This window comes from Glycine soja, chromosome 13 (genome assembly GCF_004193775.1).
Source record: "Glycine soja cultivar W05 chromosome 13, ASM419377v2, whole genome shotgun sequence".
Classification (NCBI taxonomy): domain Eukaryota; kingdom Viridiplantae; phylum Streptophyta; class Magnoliopsida; order Fabales; family Fabaceae; genus Glycine; species Glycine soja.
This window is the reverse complement of record NC_041014.1, coordinates 19121342-19143865: the sequence shown is the minus strand read 5'-3', so window position 1 is coordinate 19143865 and position 22524 is coordinate 19121342. Positions and strand designations below refer to the sequence as shown.

The window sequence follows — 22524 nt, the reverse complement described above, 5'->3', positions numbered from 1 at the left end:
CTTCCATTACTTCTTATTAATAAATAATTTCTATATTGAAGATATTTAAATTAATTTTAGATTTTTCCAATAATATAAAAAATAATAAATTTATCAACATAATTTTTATACAATCCAAAAAAATTTCTCTCTAAACTTACCTGCACGATGCACAAACACTAAGCTAGTCTATATCTATATAATAAAAAAGAAGGACTATGAAATGCCTATTATGCCTATGGTTGAAATTTTGACATGTGGCAATTTTGCTGGTTTTTTTTTTTTGGTAATTTTATAATTATAGATACTCAGCTTGGTTTTGTGGCACGTGGCTTGCTGTTTTTTGTTGCCTTGATTCTCATGTTTCACTTGCAATTTTGGTGTCATGCAGTTGTAACATTTCAGTTGCAATTTTGTTGACACGTACATCCTACATTCCTTTGCTTCTGCCACGTGCTTTGCTGATTAACATTTTGATGTGACGTTGTGGTTTTGGATTGGTGATTTCTAGTTTTATTCCCTTGGCTCTTTTCTTCCTCTTTGATTGTTTTTGCAATTCAAGGTGCGAGTTTTTTATATCTATTGTGCATGTCTGTGTTTGGCGCGGCTGCCACTATTTTTCTACCCGGTTTGTTATTGTTTTGTTGTTTACTTCATGTTCTATGATTCTTTACTCAATTTTTCCTTCCTGTTCTATTTTTTCGTGTCCTTTTTTGTTGTTTGTTGATTTTCGTGCTTTGTTTTTGGCTGAGTTCCCTTTGTTTTCCAGTTTTCCTTTGGTGCGTTGTTCCCTTTGGTTACAAGGAGTGAAGGTAATACTTTTGCACTGAGGTCGCTGCATATGTAGTTCTTAATGTGGTCTTTGTTGTTACTTTTTGGGTTCCTTTTGAGTTTTATCCGTGGTTGCATGTGTAGTTAAGTTTTACGTTCCTATTTTTATTTCTTTTTTGTTGATTTTCTTGCTTTGCTTTTTGCTGGGTTCCGTTTGTTTCCTATACTATGTTTGTTACGTTGTTTCATTTGGTTCCCATGTGGGAAGGTTTAACTTTTTTGTTTTATTGGTTGGTCATTGTTGACATTTGTATCTGCATGTTTAGTTCGTAACTGATTGTCTGTCCTTTTGACTATTTTTGCTCATGCTTTGGGATTTATTACATCATCAATTTAGGAGTGGCAGTTCTATGCAGAATTATGGCATGTACTCCTGACAAGATTAAGTCTATTGACAGGTCAAGAGAAACCCTTAAACTTGCTATAAGGATCACGGATCTTTGATTCGTTGGGACTCCCAACAAGTCTGAACAAGCTGAAATGGTTATTGTTGATTCTGATGTATGGTCTTTTTTGTTTTTTTTGGTTGCTGGATTGTTAACCATTCAATCAGTTGTTTATATACTTTGCATGTTACAGGGAGATGAAATCCATGTTGTTTGTAAGCCAGACCAGCTAAAGTCTTGGAAAGCTGATTTGAAGGAAAATTGTACTTATGTCATGCATAACTTTAAAGTGATGAAGAATGATGGTCAATTCAGAGTCTGTGAGCATCAATATAAATTAGTTTTTACTGGAGTTACTGTTGTTAGGCAATCCAATTTAGATCACCTCCCTTTTAAGGAATTTAAATTTGTTGAATTTTCCAATGTCATTGCTGGCGATTTCGAGGCTGGCCTGTTGGTTGGCAAGCTCAGTTGCAATTTGTCCACACATTTTGGTCACCATGTTTATGTTTTTTTAAATGACCTGTCTTTATTTTCTGCTTCTTTAAGACATTATTGGCATTGTTGATGAGGTGCTCTTCCGCCATGTCTCATAAAAAAAATACTAGGGTTGTTTTTAAAATCAAGGATTTGAGGTTATGTTGTACAATTATCTTTTTTTTCCTATATATTTGGTCATTATAAACTGATATTGTCACCATTTTTGTTTGCCATACTCCGCGATTGTTATCTGTATTTGATGATTATTAACCGATACATTTATTGTTGTTTCTTTCCTATAGTGGCCAAGTGTTATCTTGTACTCTTTGGAAAAATTATTGCTTGCAGTTCTTAGCCTACTTGAATGAGGCTGAAAATGATGGCCCGATGGTTATCATTTTGACGTATGCCATAATCAAAGAAGGGCAAGGTAAGTCTGATGTCATATTTTCTAGTTGTGGTGCTCATTAGATAACATCTTCTTCTTTCGTTTGTCACAACTACAGGATCCTATCCACCCTTAGTGAGTAATTCGTTGAAGGACTCAAAATTATTGATTAATGAACTTGTGTTGGAAATCCAAGAATTCAGTGAGAGGTATTTTGGTCAAGCCATTTGCTTTGTATCTATAAAGTTTGTGCATTAAGTATGTTGAGTCTTTTTTGTTACTCTTTCCTATTTATTCTATTCCCATAGGCTTACAAATTTAGGTATTGAGGTCAGGCCAGTTTTGACACCTCGCATTCAAGGAAGTTCACAACTTTCAGGCTCAAGCCAATTATCATCAAAGGATGCATTTCTTTCAAAGGTTGAAGGAAAAACCATTGTTGAGATTAACGTCATTTCGGAGGTGGTCCTGTTATTTATGTTTGTTGTTTATTCACTACAATGTAAAAGCCAATTAGTCTAGATTTGTTAAGATCAACAGATTAAGACTAACACCTGGTATTTATTCAATTTTTCCATGAGTTCGTTGGAAATTTGATCCCTATGTTTTTCCACCAGGAAATTGTTTGTGTTAATGTGGGCACAATTAGTAGAATAGTTATGGATAATCATTCATGGTGCTATCTAGCTTGCATTCAATGCCACAGGAAAACTGACATATGTTGCACCAGCGGCCTCAATAACTTAAGAGGGATAGACTTAGAATGCAGAAGAAGCAGCAATCAATTTAATAATGTTCTTTAAACATGAAACACAAAATTGATTGCAACAAAATAAATGAGATAAGGGAAGAGAGAATGCAAACACAATTTTTATACTGGTTCGGCAAAGTCCGTGCCTACGTCCAATACTCAAGCAACCCACTTGAGATTTTTCACTCCCTTTGTAAAAATCCGTTTACAAAGTCTGAACCACACAGGGATAACCCATCCCTTGTGTTCAGGAATCCTTACAACTTAAGAGACCCTCAGTCCCTTAATCAATCTCTTTGAATGAGAAGAAAGAAAGAAGAATTCTTTCTTGAACAAAAGGATATTACAATTGAAGTCCATGGAGAAACTCTTAATGGATTTGCAAGTATTTGCCCAAGAGTTTCTTTTGAGAGAGTATTTGGCAATGAAGTTCTCTTGGAATCCCTCTCATTTTCTTTTGAGAGGATAAGACATTTTGAACAAGCAAAAATCTTTCATGAAAATTCATGCCCAAGTCACCTATTTATAGGCCTTTGATGGTCATTCACAAATCCAATCAAAAGATGTGACTGTTGCCAGATTTTCTGAAAACTCTCCACTGATAATCAATTACAATGTTTGTGTAATCGATTACATAGTTATAATTTGAAGGGTCATGACTTTTGAATTTGAATTTCAGGAGTTTCGTTGCTGGTAATCGATTACAAACATATGACAATCGATTACATGTTCAAAATTCAAATTCAAAACCTTTTTCAACAGCTCTTTTTCATTCTTCCCTTCTGGTAATCGATTACACTTCCTGGTAATCGATTATCAGAGCCTTGCATGACTTTGAAACCCTTTGTTTTGAGGCAAGGCTTGATCTTTAGTGAATCTTGAAACAAGGCTTTGTTTGTTGAAGCAATCTTGAATTAATCTTGAAGCAAATGTTTATCCTTTGAAGTGGCATCGTTTGATTCTTCTTTGGCATCATCAAAATTCATGTATTCATACATTCACATTCTCCCCCTTTTTGATGATGACAATCAAGTGATTTTTTTTCGACATCATCAAAACAATGCATGATCCACAACATAGAGGCAACACCATTCACATGCAGATGTGGCAAAGATAATGATCAACTTGTCCTGAGGTAATTGGACTCCTGCTCAATTAGTATGGCCTTCATTGAGCATTTTCCTATAGACTGTTATCTACATTGGCAGGTGTAGACTTGAGGTGATGGTTAAGCACACGAATGAAAGCACGAAATTCTTGCTTTGGGATTGTGAATGTGTTGAGTTGATTGGTCAATCAGCTGATGAAGTCAACAGGGTCAAAATAGAAGCATGTTAATGTATTATCATACAATGCTTTTTATTTTATGAGTAATATTTTGTTTCTTTGCTATGCAATTCCATTCTAGCTATTGAATCGTGGATTTGTCTGCTTTGCACAAGAAGGGTGATGTTGCTTTAAATGCTTATCCTCAAGCACTTGATAGACTGTTGGGTTATGTCCTTGCTTTTAAAGTCAAGGTTCAACCAAAGTTCAAGAATGTTGTTGCTCATAGATACTCAAATGAATTAGATTTGATCAATGTTGTGCTGAACATGCTGCTTGATACTAAGGTGCTGTTTTTTTATGTCTATTTTAGTTGTTGTTGTCATAGCCATATTTTGTATACGTTTGGCTATTCTCAAGTTATATATCATGTAGGCATGTTCCAAGGTTGATAGTCCAAACCTTGATTGCAATGATGCCCCACAAGTTGAATTTGTAAACTAACATTGTTGTTATGGGTTTTGGTCTGCTACATTTTTTGATGATGCAATTAAAAAATTACCCTGCTGCCAACTTTGCATCCATCTTATTTTATGCAACAATTTGTGTCTATGACAGCAGATCATGATTTAGTTGTAGGGTTCCCGTTAACATAAAAAAGCATCTATCATCTGATGAAATTGATGATGAACCAAAAAGCTCTCAAATTTCACCAGCCCAACTTTCCTCTAACAAATTAGCTAGACATTCTCAAATTGAATGAATTTAGCTGGTTTCAAATTGTCTTAGCTGTCTTTTGACCGCCCTGTTGCCAAGTTGTGGAATTGACCAAACAATTATCTGGTTTTGCTGATTTGTCTCTGTGACATTTTTTCCCAACATTGTCATATGTTATGCGTTCCTGAGGTGGAATGGGAAAATCCATTTTTTTGGGTTCATGTTATTTTGTTTGTTGATGATGTCCATTTTTTTGTTATATTTTCCACCAGTTCTAAAGCCAATTACGAGCTATTATTAGAATATTGCAATTTATTCAACTATAAGTCAATTTCCAAAGGATATGCAAAATTAAAGCAACCAAATTAACTAAGGTTTCATTTTTTTTTGCAAAGGGTTGAACTTTTGCCGGGTACGATGGCTTTTGCTAAAACTTTTGCACCTTTTAACTTAACAATTACATATGTAATGTGTTTCTAGCATGAAATGACAAGTTTGCTTTACAAAAAAAAATTATTTTGCGTGGCAATATTCTGCAATGAAAATTATATTTTATATCATGTGTTCAACTAAACACGGGTTATTTATACCAAACTGATGACTTACGAATCATGACGAATTTTTAAGAGACTCCGCATAGTTAAATCAACCAAATGAATCCCGTTATTGGACATTTTTGATAAATTAATGACAAAATCAGTATTTAATTCTATGTCTATTCATGTAGTCCACCGAAACCACTTTTGATTGAGAATTGTCTTAAATTATTTGTTCCTATTTTGATTGTGAATCCACGTGCGCTCGAAATAAATGCAGGTCTCTAGATTGACACCGTACTCCTACATACACAACGTGTTTCACATGAACTTTTTCATCAATGTCACCAACAGATGCCTCTAGATACAAGTGCAATCATTCCCACATACCCCATTTTTTCAGCTGTCAATGTTTAACTAAAATCATTTGTTGGTCCATTTCAATTAGCATTTTTTTATTAATTCATAAGTCACGCAAGTGCAGCAATACCCATTTCGACTACAGGAAATGAGCACTATATAAAAAAGTCTAATTGATGGAGATAAAAAATAGAAAAAAACAATTTACAGTACGAGAAACTAGCAATATATAAACGAGCGATAGCCCATTTCTGATACAAGGTTGTCTTAAGTTGTTTGTTCCATCTTTTCTTCAACATTGTCAAAATAAAAAAACACAATGTATAAAGTTGAATTGTCAATGTTGCACGTTTAAATGTCCAAATAAAAAAAATAGACGTTGCTAGATTGACAGCTCAGTCCTATGTACAATATCTTTCATTGCAAGTTTAGCACCAGTCCCACTATGTATACAATATCTTTCATTGCAATTTTAGCACCAGTCCCACCACCCGATGTTTGCGCAACCAAGTGTCATCATTCCTATATTACCCATTTTCCTAGTTGTTAATGTTGAATTATAGTCTTGATCCCTCATCTGCCATTTCTTTCATCTTCTAAATTTATTCGATGTACTCGAGATTTAAAAGAAGCATATCTTACTTGATTTCAAAATAGATATTCTATTTAACTTATAGCTCAATCAACTCTATTAATACCCATTTTCAACATGCAAAACTACCAACATACAAACAGATCTAATTCCGCAAAAGTCAAGATCAACAGGAAACGTATCATGCAGCAGAAGCGACACCCTCAGACTCAGCCACCTTCACAGCCAACTATGGACTCCAGTTCAAAATATGTAGAATATGATAGTAAGACATGTGATATACCATGTTCCACAAGAAACGAATTGAATTACATTACTTAATTCCATTTTATTTTTTTCCCTCTATTTTTTCCTACCAACTGTGTGACAATGGTAGGAAAAAAAACTTCTACAAAATTCCTTTAAATTTTTATATCATCAATAGTAATTTTTAGTACCATCAAGCAATAATATTTTAGAAGTGATATTTGCATCCAATTCAAGATGAATTAATATTCATCTATAACACAAAAACATAAAAAAAAACTTAGTACAAAGTCAAATATTAATTCAAGAGAAACTATTACAACTTTGACACAATAAAAATGTGATCCCACAATAAAAATGCGAACATACAAATATTATTATTGCTTGATCAACCAACTTGAGCTAGATCCTTTTGGTATTTTAATGTGGTAATATATATAAGTATGTATTCAGAAAACATATTAAATTAAAATTAATGTATACATTAATGTAAGATCAATTATAAAAAACAATCATTTTAATGTAAGAAAATATGATAATGAAATAAAAATACAGAAACACAGGCACTACAGTAAAAAGTATAGTTAATATTAATAATTTTTTCATTAAAATAATAAAAACATATTAAATTAATTAACATAATAAAACACGACAACGTAATAGAAATGGGACACATATGTGTGACAAACTAATATTTTACATATAAAATTTAATAGTCAAAGAGTCTTGTTTAACGAAAGTGCAAAACAAGACTGCTTATACGTGAGTTCCATTGCTTGGAAACTCAATTTCAAAAGATAAGTTTTTCTCTTTAAGATTGTTAAATAAATAAATTGGAAACAGAAACAACAAACATAGCAGTGTAATTATTTCACATATAATCAATGCACAAACAATTTTTATAAAATTACTTAATATAAAAAATAAATATAATAACAAAGGAAAGTATAGAAAGAGTCAGATTTGAAACATGTTAAGCGTTATTCTTAGAGAGAAAACACTTTCATTGTACTAGTAGAATAAATCAATATGCATGTGCTCCTCTCCAAGATAGGACAATCCGTTAATCCAATCGAATGCAACGAAAGGATCTTGAACCAAATACCATCATGCTCCAAAAAATATAGTTGTAGTAATAATATAATCTAATTTTATAAAAAATGAGAAACAGGCAAGTGATATTTTGCTATAGGTTTATGCCTATGTGTTCTCCTTATATTTCCGTAAAAAGAATCTATATACAAGCAAAAAAATAACCACAAACTGTGCAACCCAAGTATAACAACTAACAAACTAGTAAACAACATAACAACAAATCTTAATAAGTGCAAAAGGTCTCCAACATATACAAAGACTAAAGACTTAGTCAAACATAATTTCTAAAAGATAGGAATAAATAGATAGAAAATAGTTTTTATCTTTAGAAAAAGCTTATTGAGAAAAAAAATATATATTTACTTTAAATTTTAAATTATAGCAAAATATTTTCCAACAATCCCCCACTAATTTAAAATATATAGTAATAAAATAATATAATAAAAATTTTTAACAGAGCATAATACATTGTTTTCAGTACAAGGAACCTCCCAAGTTTAAGTCTTATACCTAGTGCATATGAAATTTCACCTAAGAAAAATGCACTGACTTGATCCGCATGAACTAGATCTCATTTAACAAGACTTTAGAACACAACACAATATAATGGAGATGTTCATTTGAGTTTTAGTCAATAGTTGCGCGTTACATGATCTTGCGCATGTACCATGTTTCGTGAGTGTCACTTAGAGATTAGCTCATATCTCGTAGTGGCAGTCCCACCACCACACTCACTAGTGAACCCTCAAAGAGTGATCTATGACTACCCCCCCCCCCCCCCCCAACAATCAATTGTCATTGGGTTCATTAAGAGATATTTAAAAATTAAATTAAATATTTACACCTCAACCTTACAATTGTCACAATCTATAGTACACTGTGCCATAGGAATGAGAATTGGAGTAGCTCCGCAAAAATAATAACTTTGGTATACTTTAGTCAAAAAATAACTTTGTTGTTACTCGTTGAAATTCATTCATAGGATCGCCAATCATACAGAGACGAGTGTCCATTGTTGTAACTAATTGATGGACTTTAGTCTCATTCCCGTCTATGACTTAAATATGTATTGATATGGAAATACTTTTGTAAGTAGCAAATCCATGAGATTTTATCAAATTTGTCACATACTGAACCACCCACAACGAGCCGACCTCAATGCAATAGAAACCATGAATGTGGTTTTCCCGTTCAATAGAAATGACAATACTCGGAACCTCCTCTAGACCAAATAGAGTTTGCAACCTATACAAGTCTCAATATGATAACATATTTTATCATGCTTCAGACCTGTGAAGCCATTAAGCCAAATGTTCATGAATGTATAAACATTAATTTAAGGAACTTTGTGCATACATGCATAGCACGACCTTGTGTCTGTGCCATTGAGAATATTATAACTACCATGATACATTGATATGAAACAACATGAGTTGCTTATTTAGGAATTCTAATAAGTTGTATATGAATAATTCAATATGCACATTCCAACATAAAACAACCAATACAACCATGCTATTAACATGGATAAATAATTTAAAAAAGCATAGCTGGGAGCACAAACATATACTCACTCATAAGTACATAAGAACTATAATAATATATTCAAAGAGCATAATAAAATTTACATTAATAAAGTCATCACCTTCAATTCTATACACAATTTAACTTTATGAACAAAGCATAATTTATGAATTGGTGAGCACATCAAATTGTAAGTTCACATGATTGAAATATTATAATTCAAGTTTCAAAAATAAAGAGTATTATTTAACATTATTAAATTAAAAAATGCCAAATCGATTGAAAAAACATAATTAATAAATCATTCATGGGATCCCTAATCACACAGAGACGGTGTTTGTTATTGTGACTAATTGATGGACTTTAGTCTCATCCCCTCAATGACTTGAATATGTATTGGCATGTTAATTCTTTCGTAAGTAGTGGATTCACAAGTTTTTATCAAATTTGCCACACACTGAGTCAACCTCAATGAGTCGGCCTCGGTGCAATTGAAACCATGAATGTGGTTTTTCCCATGCAATAGATATGGCAATGTTGGGAACATACTTTGAACCAAATAAATATAACATAATATGTATGAACTAGATAGAGTCCTCAATCAATATTATAGAAATATCAATATTTCTCTCTTTGATGTGTGATCAATTTGTTCTTGTAAAGATAACATGCACCCATGTTCCAAGTTCTTTCTAGAATGATAAAGATGTCCAATAGCTATAACAACAACAACTCATAGAAATTCCACAAAGCCCTTGTAGTATAAAAAGACTCCTTAATTTTCAGGAGTAAACATAATATGTAGAATCAAAGCATCAAAGTAGGAGCATCAAATTAAATCTCCAATAGTTCATAAACGTAACTTGACACATTTCTACATAAAACAACAATAAATTATGAAGTTAGGAATCAATAATAGTATAACTAATTGATATAAATATAGAGAACATAATTTTCAAATATGAGACGAACTGCTACTAATAAATTATGTGGCACACAAGATAACCACAAGTGATATTATGATGGATAAAAAATAATAACAAGTTGAGACTAAATTACTGTACCATTTCACATGGGTAACAATCACCAACAAAATTAGACATGACTAAGATATTTATGCAAATGATGATAGCCCATAAAACTGGGAGCAAGTTCATGAGGATCAATCCATAACCAACAAAAAATAAGGGTTGTTATTAAGATTTGGGATTTTATGTGTTATTTGAAATTCAAAACTAGAGATAATAGATATCCACACTTTATGAAAAAAAAAGTTTATCATGAAGAGGATATTTCGTTCCCGTCATATTTTATTTCTCATTCTCCATTTGTGTCATTCCCTTCTCGAGTCTTAGGTCAAGTGCTTTCCTCTTTGATCTTCCACCGTGCCATTTTTTTTTTAATTTTCTATTTTGGTAATAAGCTGCAATCACTCTCATCATCAATGCCTAAATTTCTAGGTTCGTGCGATTAACCCATCAAGTTCTTCAGTTTGTAGCGTGTGCCATCGTATATTTTATGCCATTCTTTATCGTTTGATGAGTTCTTGATTCTTGTTTTAATCTTTTAATTGTAAAGAAAAATATGCCATCGTATATTTTATGCCATTCTTGTTTTAATCTTTTAATCTTTGCTATCTTCATTGTTGTGTTTGGATTATTAGGCTATCTATATCTTAATTATAATATCTTATAATGAATTAATTATAGTTTAATTTATAATATGGTTATTACTCTCGTATGTATAGGTTGTTGAATAGATTAGAATTATGGTTATTAGGCTATATATATCTTAACTATTGTTCAATTTATAATATGGAAAGATATATAAATAAAGGAAGAAGAAAAGGAAACCAAATATGCTGGCTAGATTTTTAATTTTATTTTATTTTAAAAAAGAGACATTCTAAAACGGTTCTATGAAAAATCGATCTAAAATGTCTATATTTTAAGACGATTTTTGATAAAACCTCCTTAGAATCATAAATTTATTTTATTTAAAAAATTTTAAACGATTCTTTAAAAAACCATTTTAGATTGTAAATATTTTAAGACTATTTTTGAAAAAACCATCTTAGAATTCTCATTATTTATTTATTTTTTAAAATACATTATAAGATGATTTTTTGTGAAACTCGTCTTAGAATATGATCATTTTAAGATGATTATTTTTCGAAAAACCATCTTAAAATAATATCTTTTTTAAGATGATTTTCTAAGTATCATCATAAAAAATTGACTTTTCACGACATTGTCTACAAAGACGGTTCAAAACCGCCTTTCAAAGTGTCGTAAAACTAACATACAATTTTCTTTTTTTGCAGTAGTAAGTCACAATTTATTGTAATATAAAGTTTTCTGACTCACCCTAATGCGATCACAAACACAATTTAAAACCGTCTCAATGATGCTTTGGGGTGTGGCAATGTGGAGCCTATGGAATTATATCTTTGGCTGAAAAACCTGAAGTAGTATAATGTTGGCTCTTTTGCCCAATGGCAATCTAAAAACTGCATTGTGTCTTTTGGAAATCATGACGGGTTAGTGGCTGGACATTGTTGTTTTACTTGTCTTTAGCCAATCTAATTGCTTTTGAAAATATTTATTTTTTGGGTTGCTTCTGCATTATATCACTGTGAGAGCTTTGTGGTGGTTTGTCTCGGTGCAGTAACACGTTGCATTCTGGTGGCAGCAGTGTTTGAAGACCAGCAGGGAAATGTTATTAGAAAAATATTTAATGGACATCAATATGCTATCCAATATATAGAGCTAAAAAAAAAGAAAAAATAGAAATATAATAATATTTATGATGTGATAAAAAAAAGAGATAAAAAAAATGAAAAATATCGATGCATTATATAAAATTATGAATTATTCATATATCATTATTCTCTGTTACAACTTTGTTTTTCTTTTTAAAAAGAATATGGTAGAGTTAAAACATCTCCAATGGAATACTTATATAAGTTGTTTAATTTTTTAAAAAAGTGTCTTAGAGAGTTAGAGCATATCCAATAGGATGTTTATATGACTTTTTAACTTTAAACAACTGTTGTTTAACTTTTTTTAATATTATAGATATTGTAAAATTAAGTTAAACACTAATTTTAGTAACCTTAATATTTGAATACATTTTTATGTAGAGTATATAAATTTACATGTTATAAAACCACATAATTAAAATAAACAATCTGTCTGTCCATTGTAAATGCACTCGGTAGTGATTATTTCATCGTCCTGCAGTCTTGGGTTATTCTTTATTTATAACGTTTTATGTTTTCAAATGTTGAATTACTTGTTTACTGGGGTCGTTTGATTTTTTTTTTTGTGATTTCCATTTGTACCAGGGTATCTGAACCCAGGTATATTAAATATATATTTATATTTAGTTCTGTTTGTTGTCCAAAAAATAAAAATAAAATAGAAAACCATTAATTATGCTTAAGTTGCAATTTACCTTTTTCCAAAATTGTTGCTGCTTGTTACCTCAAGTTGTGAGAGATATTGTGAACCCTTTATTGTCTATTAAAATATTAACGTAGTTTGGTTCTATTTTTCATGGTAATGATCAATTTGTTATCTGCCGCAAATATCTTATTCTTATATCTTTGCTTCCATATTAATTATCTTCAATCTATTTAGGATCTTTGTTATAATTCATAAATTAATTGTTATCTTCTTCACAATTCATCACTATCATGGTTAAAACTAGGTTCTTTATTAGTTCCTTTTGCATACATTTTCACTTTGATATTAATGTTAATATTAATGTTAATATTAATGTTAATATTCTTACTGGGACTCAAATGTCTCAATTCTTTTCTTTTCTATGAAACAAATAGATTATCAAATTTAGAGTTTAATTTTTATGTACTGTGTAAAAAAAAACTTTACATTTTCAACTCCTTATAGATTATTAGCACTAATCATTTTCCGTGTAATATTATGTGCTAGGTAGTGGTTAGCATTATATATTTTGGGAACTTGCAGTATGCCTCGTGGATGTGGATCTGTGAATCGGAGACATGTTACATGTAAAGATGTTAAGCGGGTAAGCTAGAAGCTCTCTCACCCTCCCTCTCTCTTATTAGATTGTTGGTTTAAATAACTTTAGTTGTATGATATATATTTGATTTTTTGTTTTGAGTAATTGATAAATTTTTTTGTTATTTTGAGTTCTTGATATATTAAAAGTTTTTTTCAGGTTTTTATCGTCAATTAAGTGATGACGTGAAATTATCCCAACAATTAATATATATTAGAAGAGTCGTTAAGATTGTGTCACATCATCGTTTAACTTGATCACAAGAACTCAAAACAAAATATTTAATATTTTATTTGATAAGCACAAAACTTTTAATGTATCAAAAACTCAAAATAATACAGAAATTTATATATCAGAGAATCAAAACAAAAATCAAGTATATATTAAGGATTTCAAACATATTTAATTCTAGATTTTAAGTCAGGAGTGACTTAGCGACAAAGAATACTTGGGTCTTAATCTCAGGAGGAGATTAAGTGTAGTATCAGGATTGGCCTAGAGAGTACTTGTTGCAACCAGAAGTGACATAAAAAATAATTGGTTGTAATTAAAAAATTGATTAGTGGAACCTTTCAAGGTTTGAAGGAGAACTAGATGTAGTCCAAGAGTTGAGGTAAAATAGTATAAAACCTTTGTGTTTTCTTTACTCATTCTATATAACTAGTTATATATATATATATATATATATATATATATATATATATATATATATATATATATATATATATATATATATATATATATATATATATATATATATATATATATATATATAAGCTACTCCTACACAACTGTATCCAGGTGGTTTTCTAAGCACAATGTGATTTCGAACCCCTTAGACAAAATCCATCCTCCATTGATATCGGTTTGAGAAAAACCTTTAAAAGTTAATGAAAAACTAAATTTTTATTCATCACACTATTCAATCCTCCCTATAGTGTGTTTCAGGTCTTTCAAGGTTATGACACAAACGAGTCCCCAAAAAATAATCATTTGGAAAAATTTTAACTTTGAAAACACGAGAAATTATAGCATTGTTGTTAGTAGTAAACTTCCAACTTTTCTTCCCTAGCATGACTAGGTTGAAACCATAAAGTTGGGAAAAATCTATACCTCCATTCTCCTTACACATTGTTACGCAATCCCAATTGAGCCTATTAATTCTCTTCCCAAAATTTCTATTCATTGAAGTATTGTTATAATACTAAATTTTTTTGAGTCAAATACATTGTTAACAAGTTAAAATTTTATAGTTTTTTTCACTGTAATTAAGGTCTTTGATTCCCTGATGGGATCTTAAATATCCACACAAACTTTAGTTCTTTGGATCAACTGTGAGACAAATTATTGATTTGAAACTTAATAAGCTTGATTCTCCTTGTCCCTTCCCAAAGATGTACTATGGGCATTAAACCCAAGTCCTCCTCCATAAAGGGAACATGTATTGTCAATTAAATTACATCCTTTTGATCAAATTTTAAAACTTTAATAAAAGGATTGAACATAAAGAAAATAGTCTATATTTTAACATTTAGAAGTAGTTCCCATTTGCTTCAATATAAATAGCATTATTGAGCATTTTCTTATTTTGACACAAGAAAAAAAATTGATTCGAACCAAATCATTCCAGTAGAAAATGCAAAATTTGAGAAGAAGAAAAAATTAAATACTTAATTCACCACTTTTAAAGCAGATTTTGTATCCATTTCCATTTTTAACTAATAATAATAGAGGAGGTTGTTATTTCAAAATAATGTAGTATTATTTATAATATTTTTATTATTTCTTATTATAATTACGACAATAGTATTTAATATTTAATATATAAAAGTATTATAATATATGGGTGTTTATAAGAAAGAAAGAAAAAAAATATAGTGGTACTAAAGCGAGAATACGGGCCGGGGGAAGGCACTTTTTCGGCCCACGGGCCCGTCCCAAACTCGAATGAACCGTGCCACGGTGGTTTTTCATTATCCAGTGAAAACAAGACACGTGTGGAAAATCGCGTAGGGACTAGAATTGACTCGGACTCTAGTACGTTAACAAGGTTGAATTGAATGTGCGTATTTATTACTTCATAATATAAGAACAAATTGAAGTCCTTATTCCCAATTCTCCTTTTAATTCAACCGCAGCAATCTCCGTCTCTGCCCCACGGCTTACGTTGAGCGAGGTATCCTCCTCTTCTCAATTCTCGTTCATATCAATTTACTCTTCTTCTTTTTTTAATTACCGTTTAGGTTCAGGTTCTGATTCATCGGTGGGCTTGAATTTATAGAATCCATTATCTGTTCTTTCAGATCCAACCTATTTTTTTTTTTTTTTTTTTCAATTCTGTTTTAATTTTTAAAACAGGCTTCCAAATTATGAAATCTCGCAACTCCTGACTTTCCATGATTTCTAACAATATATCTTTGAGAATCATGCGGATACTTTAGAAACAGGGTTGAAGAGCAATTTGTTGAGGAAACAATTCCTAATGACTATTCTATTCAGTTCTCAGCGTTAACTTGGAGTCATGTGTGTGTCTCAGTTTAAGAAAGATGAGGTTGAGGGAGAAGCCTCGCGCCGCCACCGCCGTGCCTCCGTGGCACTGCCGCCGTCCCCCCGGCCGTGCCGGGGAGGCGCGCCACCCTTGGTGGAGGTTCTGCTGGTGAGGCTAGAATGCAAATAAAAATAGCTATTTACACCCACCTTTTTCATACATACACCTTCCTAACCCGTTTTTGTGAAGCCTAAATAAGATCAATACTACTAGCTCCACTCTCCACTCCCTTTCTTCATGTTTGTACCCCTGCCACCAAGGCCACTGATGAGGCCCACCATGTCAGGTTGCTGTCAATGTTAACTAAGTCAAAGTCAATCCTTAAAAAAACAAATAAATAAATAGGTATTCTTTAGTTTATTTTATTCTTAGGTGAATTCGTAGGTGGTTCTAGTTTATTTTATTCTTTCTGTTTGTCTCTATTATTTATTTTATTTTTCAATTTGATTGTTTTTTTTATAATAATGTGTTGTAAATATTGTGTTATTGATTTATTTTACTTCCCCATGTTTCAATTTGGCATCTTTAATTACTAAGTGTACTCCATATTTCTATTCTATCACTTTCTATTCCAATTCTATTTATTTGATTTGGTAGTACCGTGTCAATTATTTATTTATTTTTGTAAATTCGCATTAGTATTCTTTAGTACACGCTTACGTTTGTGCATTTCATGGTGAGTCTCTAACTTACTTGATGATGTTTCAATAACGTGTGAGTAAATTTTGTGAATGTCATGTTGGATCTCCGACTTGTTTAATTTCACAAAGTTTACCACAAAACTAAACTCTTTTCTAAAAAGGTAAAATTTTCTCAAATAAATGATCATTTAATTCTCTTTTTTCATGTTTTGTGCACTCCGTGCTGGGTTTCCGACTTGCATGGCGGTGCTTCACTAGTGTGAGTAAATTTTGTGAATGTCAGATTGAGTCTTTGACTAGCTTGATTTTACAAAATTTACCATAAAATCAAAATGTTAAAAAATATAATATAATAAAATAAAATCAACTCAACTCACAAGATCTTTTTCTACAAAGATTTACGTAAGTCTAATTTTAAGTCTAATTTCTTCATTGCACCTGTGGATATGTAGGAGCAAAGAAAAATCTCTTGTCGACCTAAAAAACTAAAAAAAAAAAACATAAATTTTCTTCTTTTTTCTAAAAAAAAATTGTTTTCTTTTTTTCCTAAATAAACAAAAACAACATTTAATATTACAGTACATAACTTTCAAGAGTAAGGAAGAATGAGAATGCTCACAACAGGATCTAGTGCATCATCTTCCTTGCACATCAACAAAGGGACCCCAGTTCCCGTTTCCACAGCCATTTTTGCAGCCCAGTTCACATAAATTTGGTCAGCGGGTCCAACTAATTTACTCTGTGCTCCATACTCTTTCTCAATCTGAAACAGCAGAATGTGCATGTCTCACTATTATTCTAGCCACTTAGTCATATCTAAACTGAAAACTCTACAGCAGAATGTGCATGTCTCACTATCATGGTTAAAACTAGGTTCTTTATTAGTTCCTTTTGCATACGTTTTCACTTTAATATTAATGTTAATACTGTGAGACTCAAATGTCTCAATGTTTTTCTTTTCTTTTCTATGAAACAAATAGATTATCAAATATAGAGTTTAATTTTTATGTATCGAAAAAAACTTTATATTTTCAACCTATTATAGATTATTAGCACTAATAACTTTCCGTGTATTATTATGTGCTAGGTAGTGGTTAGCATTATATATTTTGGGAACTTGCAGTATGTCTCGTGGATCTGTGAATCGGAAACATGTTACACGTAAAGATGTTAAGCGGGTAAGCTATAAGCTCTCTTACCCTCCCTCTCTCTTACTAGATTGTTGGTTTAAATAATTTAGTTGTATGATATATATTTGATTTTTTGTTTTGAGTATATGATAAATTTTTTCGTTGTTCCGAGTTTCTGATATATTAAAAGATTTGTTTTGGATCTCTGTCGTCAGTTAAGTGATGTCGTGACATCATCCCAACGACTAATATATATTAGAAGAGCCGTTAAGATGGTGTCACATCATTGACTAATTGGCGGCAAGAACTCGAAAAAAAATATTTAATACTTTTTTTGGTAAACACAAAACTTTTAATATAGCAGAAACTCAAAAAAATGCAAAAATTTATCAGAGATTCGAAACAAAAATTAAGTATATATTAAGGATCTCAAACATATTTAATTCTAGATTTTAAGAATGACATGAAGTTTGCATCACTAATTTGTTGACTAAATCAAACTTGTTTTGTGATTATAAACGTTTGATAGATCCCACTTGTATGCCAATATGTGATGAATTATAGTTATTATTGGTTTATATTTCTTCCTTGTTGCTTATGAATACAATTTGTTGTTGATTGGGGAAATTAAGAGAATAGTTATCTTTACATGCTTTCTTGTGTCAGTCATTTTGAGTCAATTGATTTCATTTAGGATTTTGGAAACATTACTCTGGCTTATATTTGCGTTTTAAGTAATTTTGGAATTATATTGAATGAGGTATCATTTTTTATGCAATAATTAAGAATTACTTACTTACTCTCTACTTACGTAATTATCAAGAGTACTTGTTAAGTTTGCCTAAGGATTACTTTATACTTTAATTTCTTAGTATGTCAAATTAAATTGAAATCATCAAATGCTGAGTTGTTTTGTTTGCTTGCTTCATTACAGGTGCAGGCTCTTATTGAGCACTGTCTGACACAAAATATGAATAAGGAAGAAGCTGTTGAGTTAATAAGTCAAGTAGAAATAGAGCCTAATTTCATCAAACTAGGTAATGAAAACTTCTGCTCAATGGCACTGACATGCTTTTTATTTTTTCTTTCCCAATTTTATTTTACTCCGCCCTCATTTTGCTAGACTTTGGTTTGTTCTATAGTATACAACACAATTTTTTTTAATTGTTTTACTTTTGTAATGGTTTTTCCTTTCATATGTTTTACTTTTGATTGTCAAACTTACTTTACTGAACAGAACACCACTTCCCGAAATCCATTTAAGGTTTGAATTATAAGGTCTAGTATAGCTGTCATTTTCATTGTTCAAATTTGAATAACTGTACAATTGTGGTACATTAGGGGAAAGTAACTAGTTTAGTTTGTGTACTCTCCTACCCTTATATTATACACAAGAAAAGCTTAATTTGGCCAAAAACTGAGAAATAAGAATTTAGTTAAGTTATTTTTTTTCTTCTTATAAATGGTTGAAGTTGTTAGCATCATTTTCTAGGGGGTCTCTTTGCCTTTCCCTATTTAGTGGGATGGGATTATGTACACATCTCTCATATTTTGACATTTTCAAAGGCAACATTCTATCTCATATATTGGAAATCATATATCCTCCGTTTAGTTGTATTTTCTTTTTCATCCATAGCAATATTTTATCTTTAATCTCTTAAAAGGTGAAGACATTCAGTTTTTGTCTTGGATTTTCTAAATATCTCAGAGGCTTTGGCACATTGCTCGGACATAATAATGGAGTTTGTGGGTTTATGCTTTATGGCATGAAGTGTAGCGTAACCAAACTGTTTTCACCTTCAAAAGGGTTCATAGGGGCATTGTCATTTGGCTAAATTGGTTGTTCATTAGATTTTACATGACCCCTTTGGTGTATATTGAGCTAGGCAGCACTTGTGTAAAAATGTCATAGGACCTGATAGTTTGAAGGGGTCTTGTTTTCGTTCAATATGCTAACTGTTTGTTTGTTCAATATACCCATTTAATTTATGTTATATTGAGCTAAACTGTCATATATACATTTACCACAGATTATCCTAATTAAAAGAATAACAGTAACAAATACAATGAATGTGTAATCGCATATAATTTACTTTTGCCATTAATTTTATTAACATAGGTGCTCTATATTTCTAAAAATTTTCTTTTTTCCTTGCTTTTTCAGTTTGGCAAAAGCTTGAGGAAGAAAATCAAGAGTTCTTTAAATGTTATTATGCAAAAATGGCATGGAAGCAGAAAATGATGCTACTCAGCATATTTTCGGAAGAACAAGGGGAAATAACGGGCTTAACTTCAAGTGCACCACTCCCTACCTTTGATGGTTCACACAACCCTGCAGTTTCATCCCAAGCCAACTGTAATGTTGGCTTAACTACAATCCCATCATCATTCCCTACCTTTGATGGGTTACATAGCCCTGAAGTTTTATCACAACCTAACTCTATTTTTGATGGGTCACACAACCCTTCATTTTTATCACAACCCAATTCTATTGCGGGCTTAACTCCATTTGCATCCCTCCCTACCTTTGATGAGTTACATAACCCTGTAGATTTATCACAACCCAACTTTAGCTTTGATGGGTCAGATAACCTTGCAGTTTTATCACAGCCTAACTCTAATGTGGACTTGACTGAAATTGCCTCATTACCTAACTTTGATGGGTCACATAACCTTGCAGTTTTACCACAACCTAACTCTAATGTGGACTTGACTGAAATTGCACCATTCCCTACCTTTGATGGATCACACAACTCTGTGGTTTTGTCACAACCTAACTCCAACATGGCACATCTTCCTCCATGTAAGTCTATTACCTGCATGAAAATTGTTACCATCTCGTGATTGATAGTGTTATCTTATTAATTATTCAAAATATCATAGTAGATATGAACATGAGATAATTATTCTAAAAATTAAGAAACTTATCATATATGTCAAATCAATTAATGATTGAATAATAATATAACATGTCGGGACATAGACTATTTTGTCATAAACTTTAAAGCATTTAGTAGTGTTATAGGATGAAATTTATTGAGACAATCAAAATGTCATATGTTTCAATTTGTATATAATGACTCTCATACGTAATTATTGTGAGGACCAATGAATTCTGGTCAATACTTTTAAAAGGCAAATGTTAACTAGTGTCCTTATGACATTAGTTAAGGAATTAAAGTGAAAAAATCTTTTATTGGGATGCATAAAATTACATTGTTCATGAATTTTTTTTACACTCTTTGATGATTTTCATAATAAATATTTTTTCTTTTATTTCCTTAACTAATACCCCAAGAGCATTGAGTTAGCAACATTCATAATTAAATATAGAAAAAGTGTAGGTATTTTAAGTAGAGTGCTAGCATTTTTCTTCATTAATAATAAACAAAAGAAAGGAGTATATTACTTGCTCTGTTTTCTAATCTTGCTAATCAACATTTGGTTCTAAGTGGTTTTTTTTTTAATTTGGCATCAAATGTCCCTTTATTTTACAGTACCTTACTACACTGAAGAGCAAATCCAAGCAAGTTTGATGCCAACAAATATGGAACAACCCATTTATTCAAGTTCATATGATGTGTTTAACAATTGTGGATCGTCTCTCCAAACAAGTATGCAGGGTGGTGCGGTTGATGTGTCTGCTTATGACAAAGACAATTGGATTAGTGGCCCTTCGAGCATGCTTTCTGATCAAAGTGAAGACATGGGTATGATACAAAGAATTAATCGGGAGATGATTGAATCATGGCCTGAATATTCAGGTTTTCACCCCTTAAATTAGGGAAATACCCTTCCCTTTAATTTTGACACCTTTGTAGGAGACAGTGGTGAATGTAGTGAACCAACTAATTGATGAAAGATATTATTTATTTATTTTTATAAAATTATAGCTTAGGAAAGTATTGTTCTGTTTTTGGTCCAAATAAATTGGGAAAGTCTGAATTTATTTAAATTTTTGTTCTAAGAAAAAAAAAATAGAATTAATCATTTTATATTGTTTTGTAATATCAATAACGGTATGTATTCAGGTTTTAGTGGGTGGATTTTTCTTTGTTTTTTTTCCTAAACATGATTTTGGTAGGAAGTAGTTTTCACGAAAGTGATTAATCTTTGTTGGAATGTCTTTGTCAACAATTCCTCCTTGTATTGATGAGTTAATTTTTAATGAAATGTCATTAGTATATGTCTTTCAAAAAAATCTTATGATTGATTTTTGATTTAATCATATTTTACACTATCACTTGATAGTCTTTTCTCATTATTTATTGTTCAAGTTATTTGTTAAATGAAAATATAAAATTATTTTATATTATCACTTTATAGTATTTTTCTCATTTTATAAATATATTAAAAATAATAATTAATTTTATAAATTTAATAATGTTTAAAGTTTACCATTTCTACAAATAGGCCAATTAAAAGATGATAACTCAACATGGCAGTTTGAAAAGTAGATTTAAAACTTCATGATAAGTGTACATGACAATTGTAACAAATATACCTACAATCTAAATGTGTTTGAAAATTAAAACAAAATATAAAATCTTAAAACTTCGTTTAAAATTATTTTAACTTGTCCTATTACTAATTTGAGCTTTAATATGCTTATTTAATTTAATATGATACTTTTCCTTTTTCACCATTATCTTACCGTGTATTTTCTCTTAAAAGGGATGACATCGTTTTCTTACTGTGTCAAATACGAAAATCTAGTTAAAGAAATAAAATTGGATTACTTCCTTGACCATAGGAATCATGACCAAAGTTTACAACAAAATCTAAAGTCAAATCTAACACATAACAAATATTATTTTCTGATAACTATATGTAAATTAATGACAACTTGTGTATCCCATCAATTAAGCTTTACTGATTTATAAATTTGTCACACAGTTACTTCCAAAGTACCCCTTCAAATCCCAAAAGTCACTACTCTAAGTTTATTTACAATTAAAATACTCAACCATTGCCACAGAAGTGAAGAAAATAGTTTAGAAATTGAGTTTT

At 31.0% G+C, this 22524-nt stretch overlaps 2 protein-coding genes across 3 annotated transcripts; both read left to right on the top strand.

The window, feature by feature from the left end:
* Nucleotides 1–1290: 1290 nt before the first annotated feature.
* On the top strand, nt 1291–4585 carry LOC114381666. Its single transcript, XM_028340907.1, has 8 exons — nt 1291–1311; nt 1390–1653; nt 2025–2106; nt 2183–2273; nt 2373–2534; nt 4024–4132; nt 4261–4428; nt 4517–4585. The coding sequence occupies exons 1-8, from the start codon at nt 1291–1293 to the stop codon at nt 4583–4585; spliced, it is 966 nt and encodes a 321-aa protein (XP_028196708.1).
* A 10682-nt stretch (nt 4586–15267) lies between these two features.
* On the top strand, nt 15268–21551 carry LOC114380830. 2 transcript variants are annotated; one of them, XM_028339897.1, is made up of 5 exons: nt 15268–15371; nt 17472–17562; nt 18449–18551; nt 19679–20317; nt 21012–21551. In XM_028339897.1, exons 2-5 carry the CDS (start codon nt 17509–17511, stop codon nt 21296–21298), a joined length of 1083 nt encoding a protein of 360 aa, XP_028195698.1. In that variant the 5' UTR covers nt 15268–15371; nt 17472–17508; the 3' UTR covers nt 21299–21551. The 2 variants fall into 2 exon arrangements, with proteins under 2 accessions (XP_028195698.1, XP_028195700.1); XM_028339899.1 differs by having other exon boundaries at nt 15294–15371; nt 17476–17562.
* Nucleotides 21552–22524: the final 973 nt, after the last annotated feature.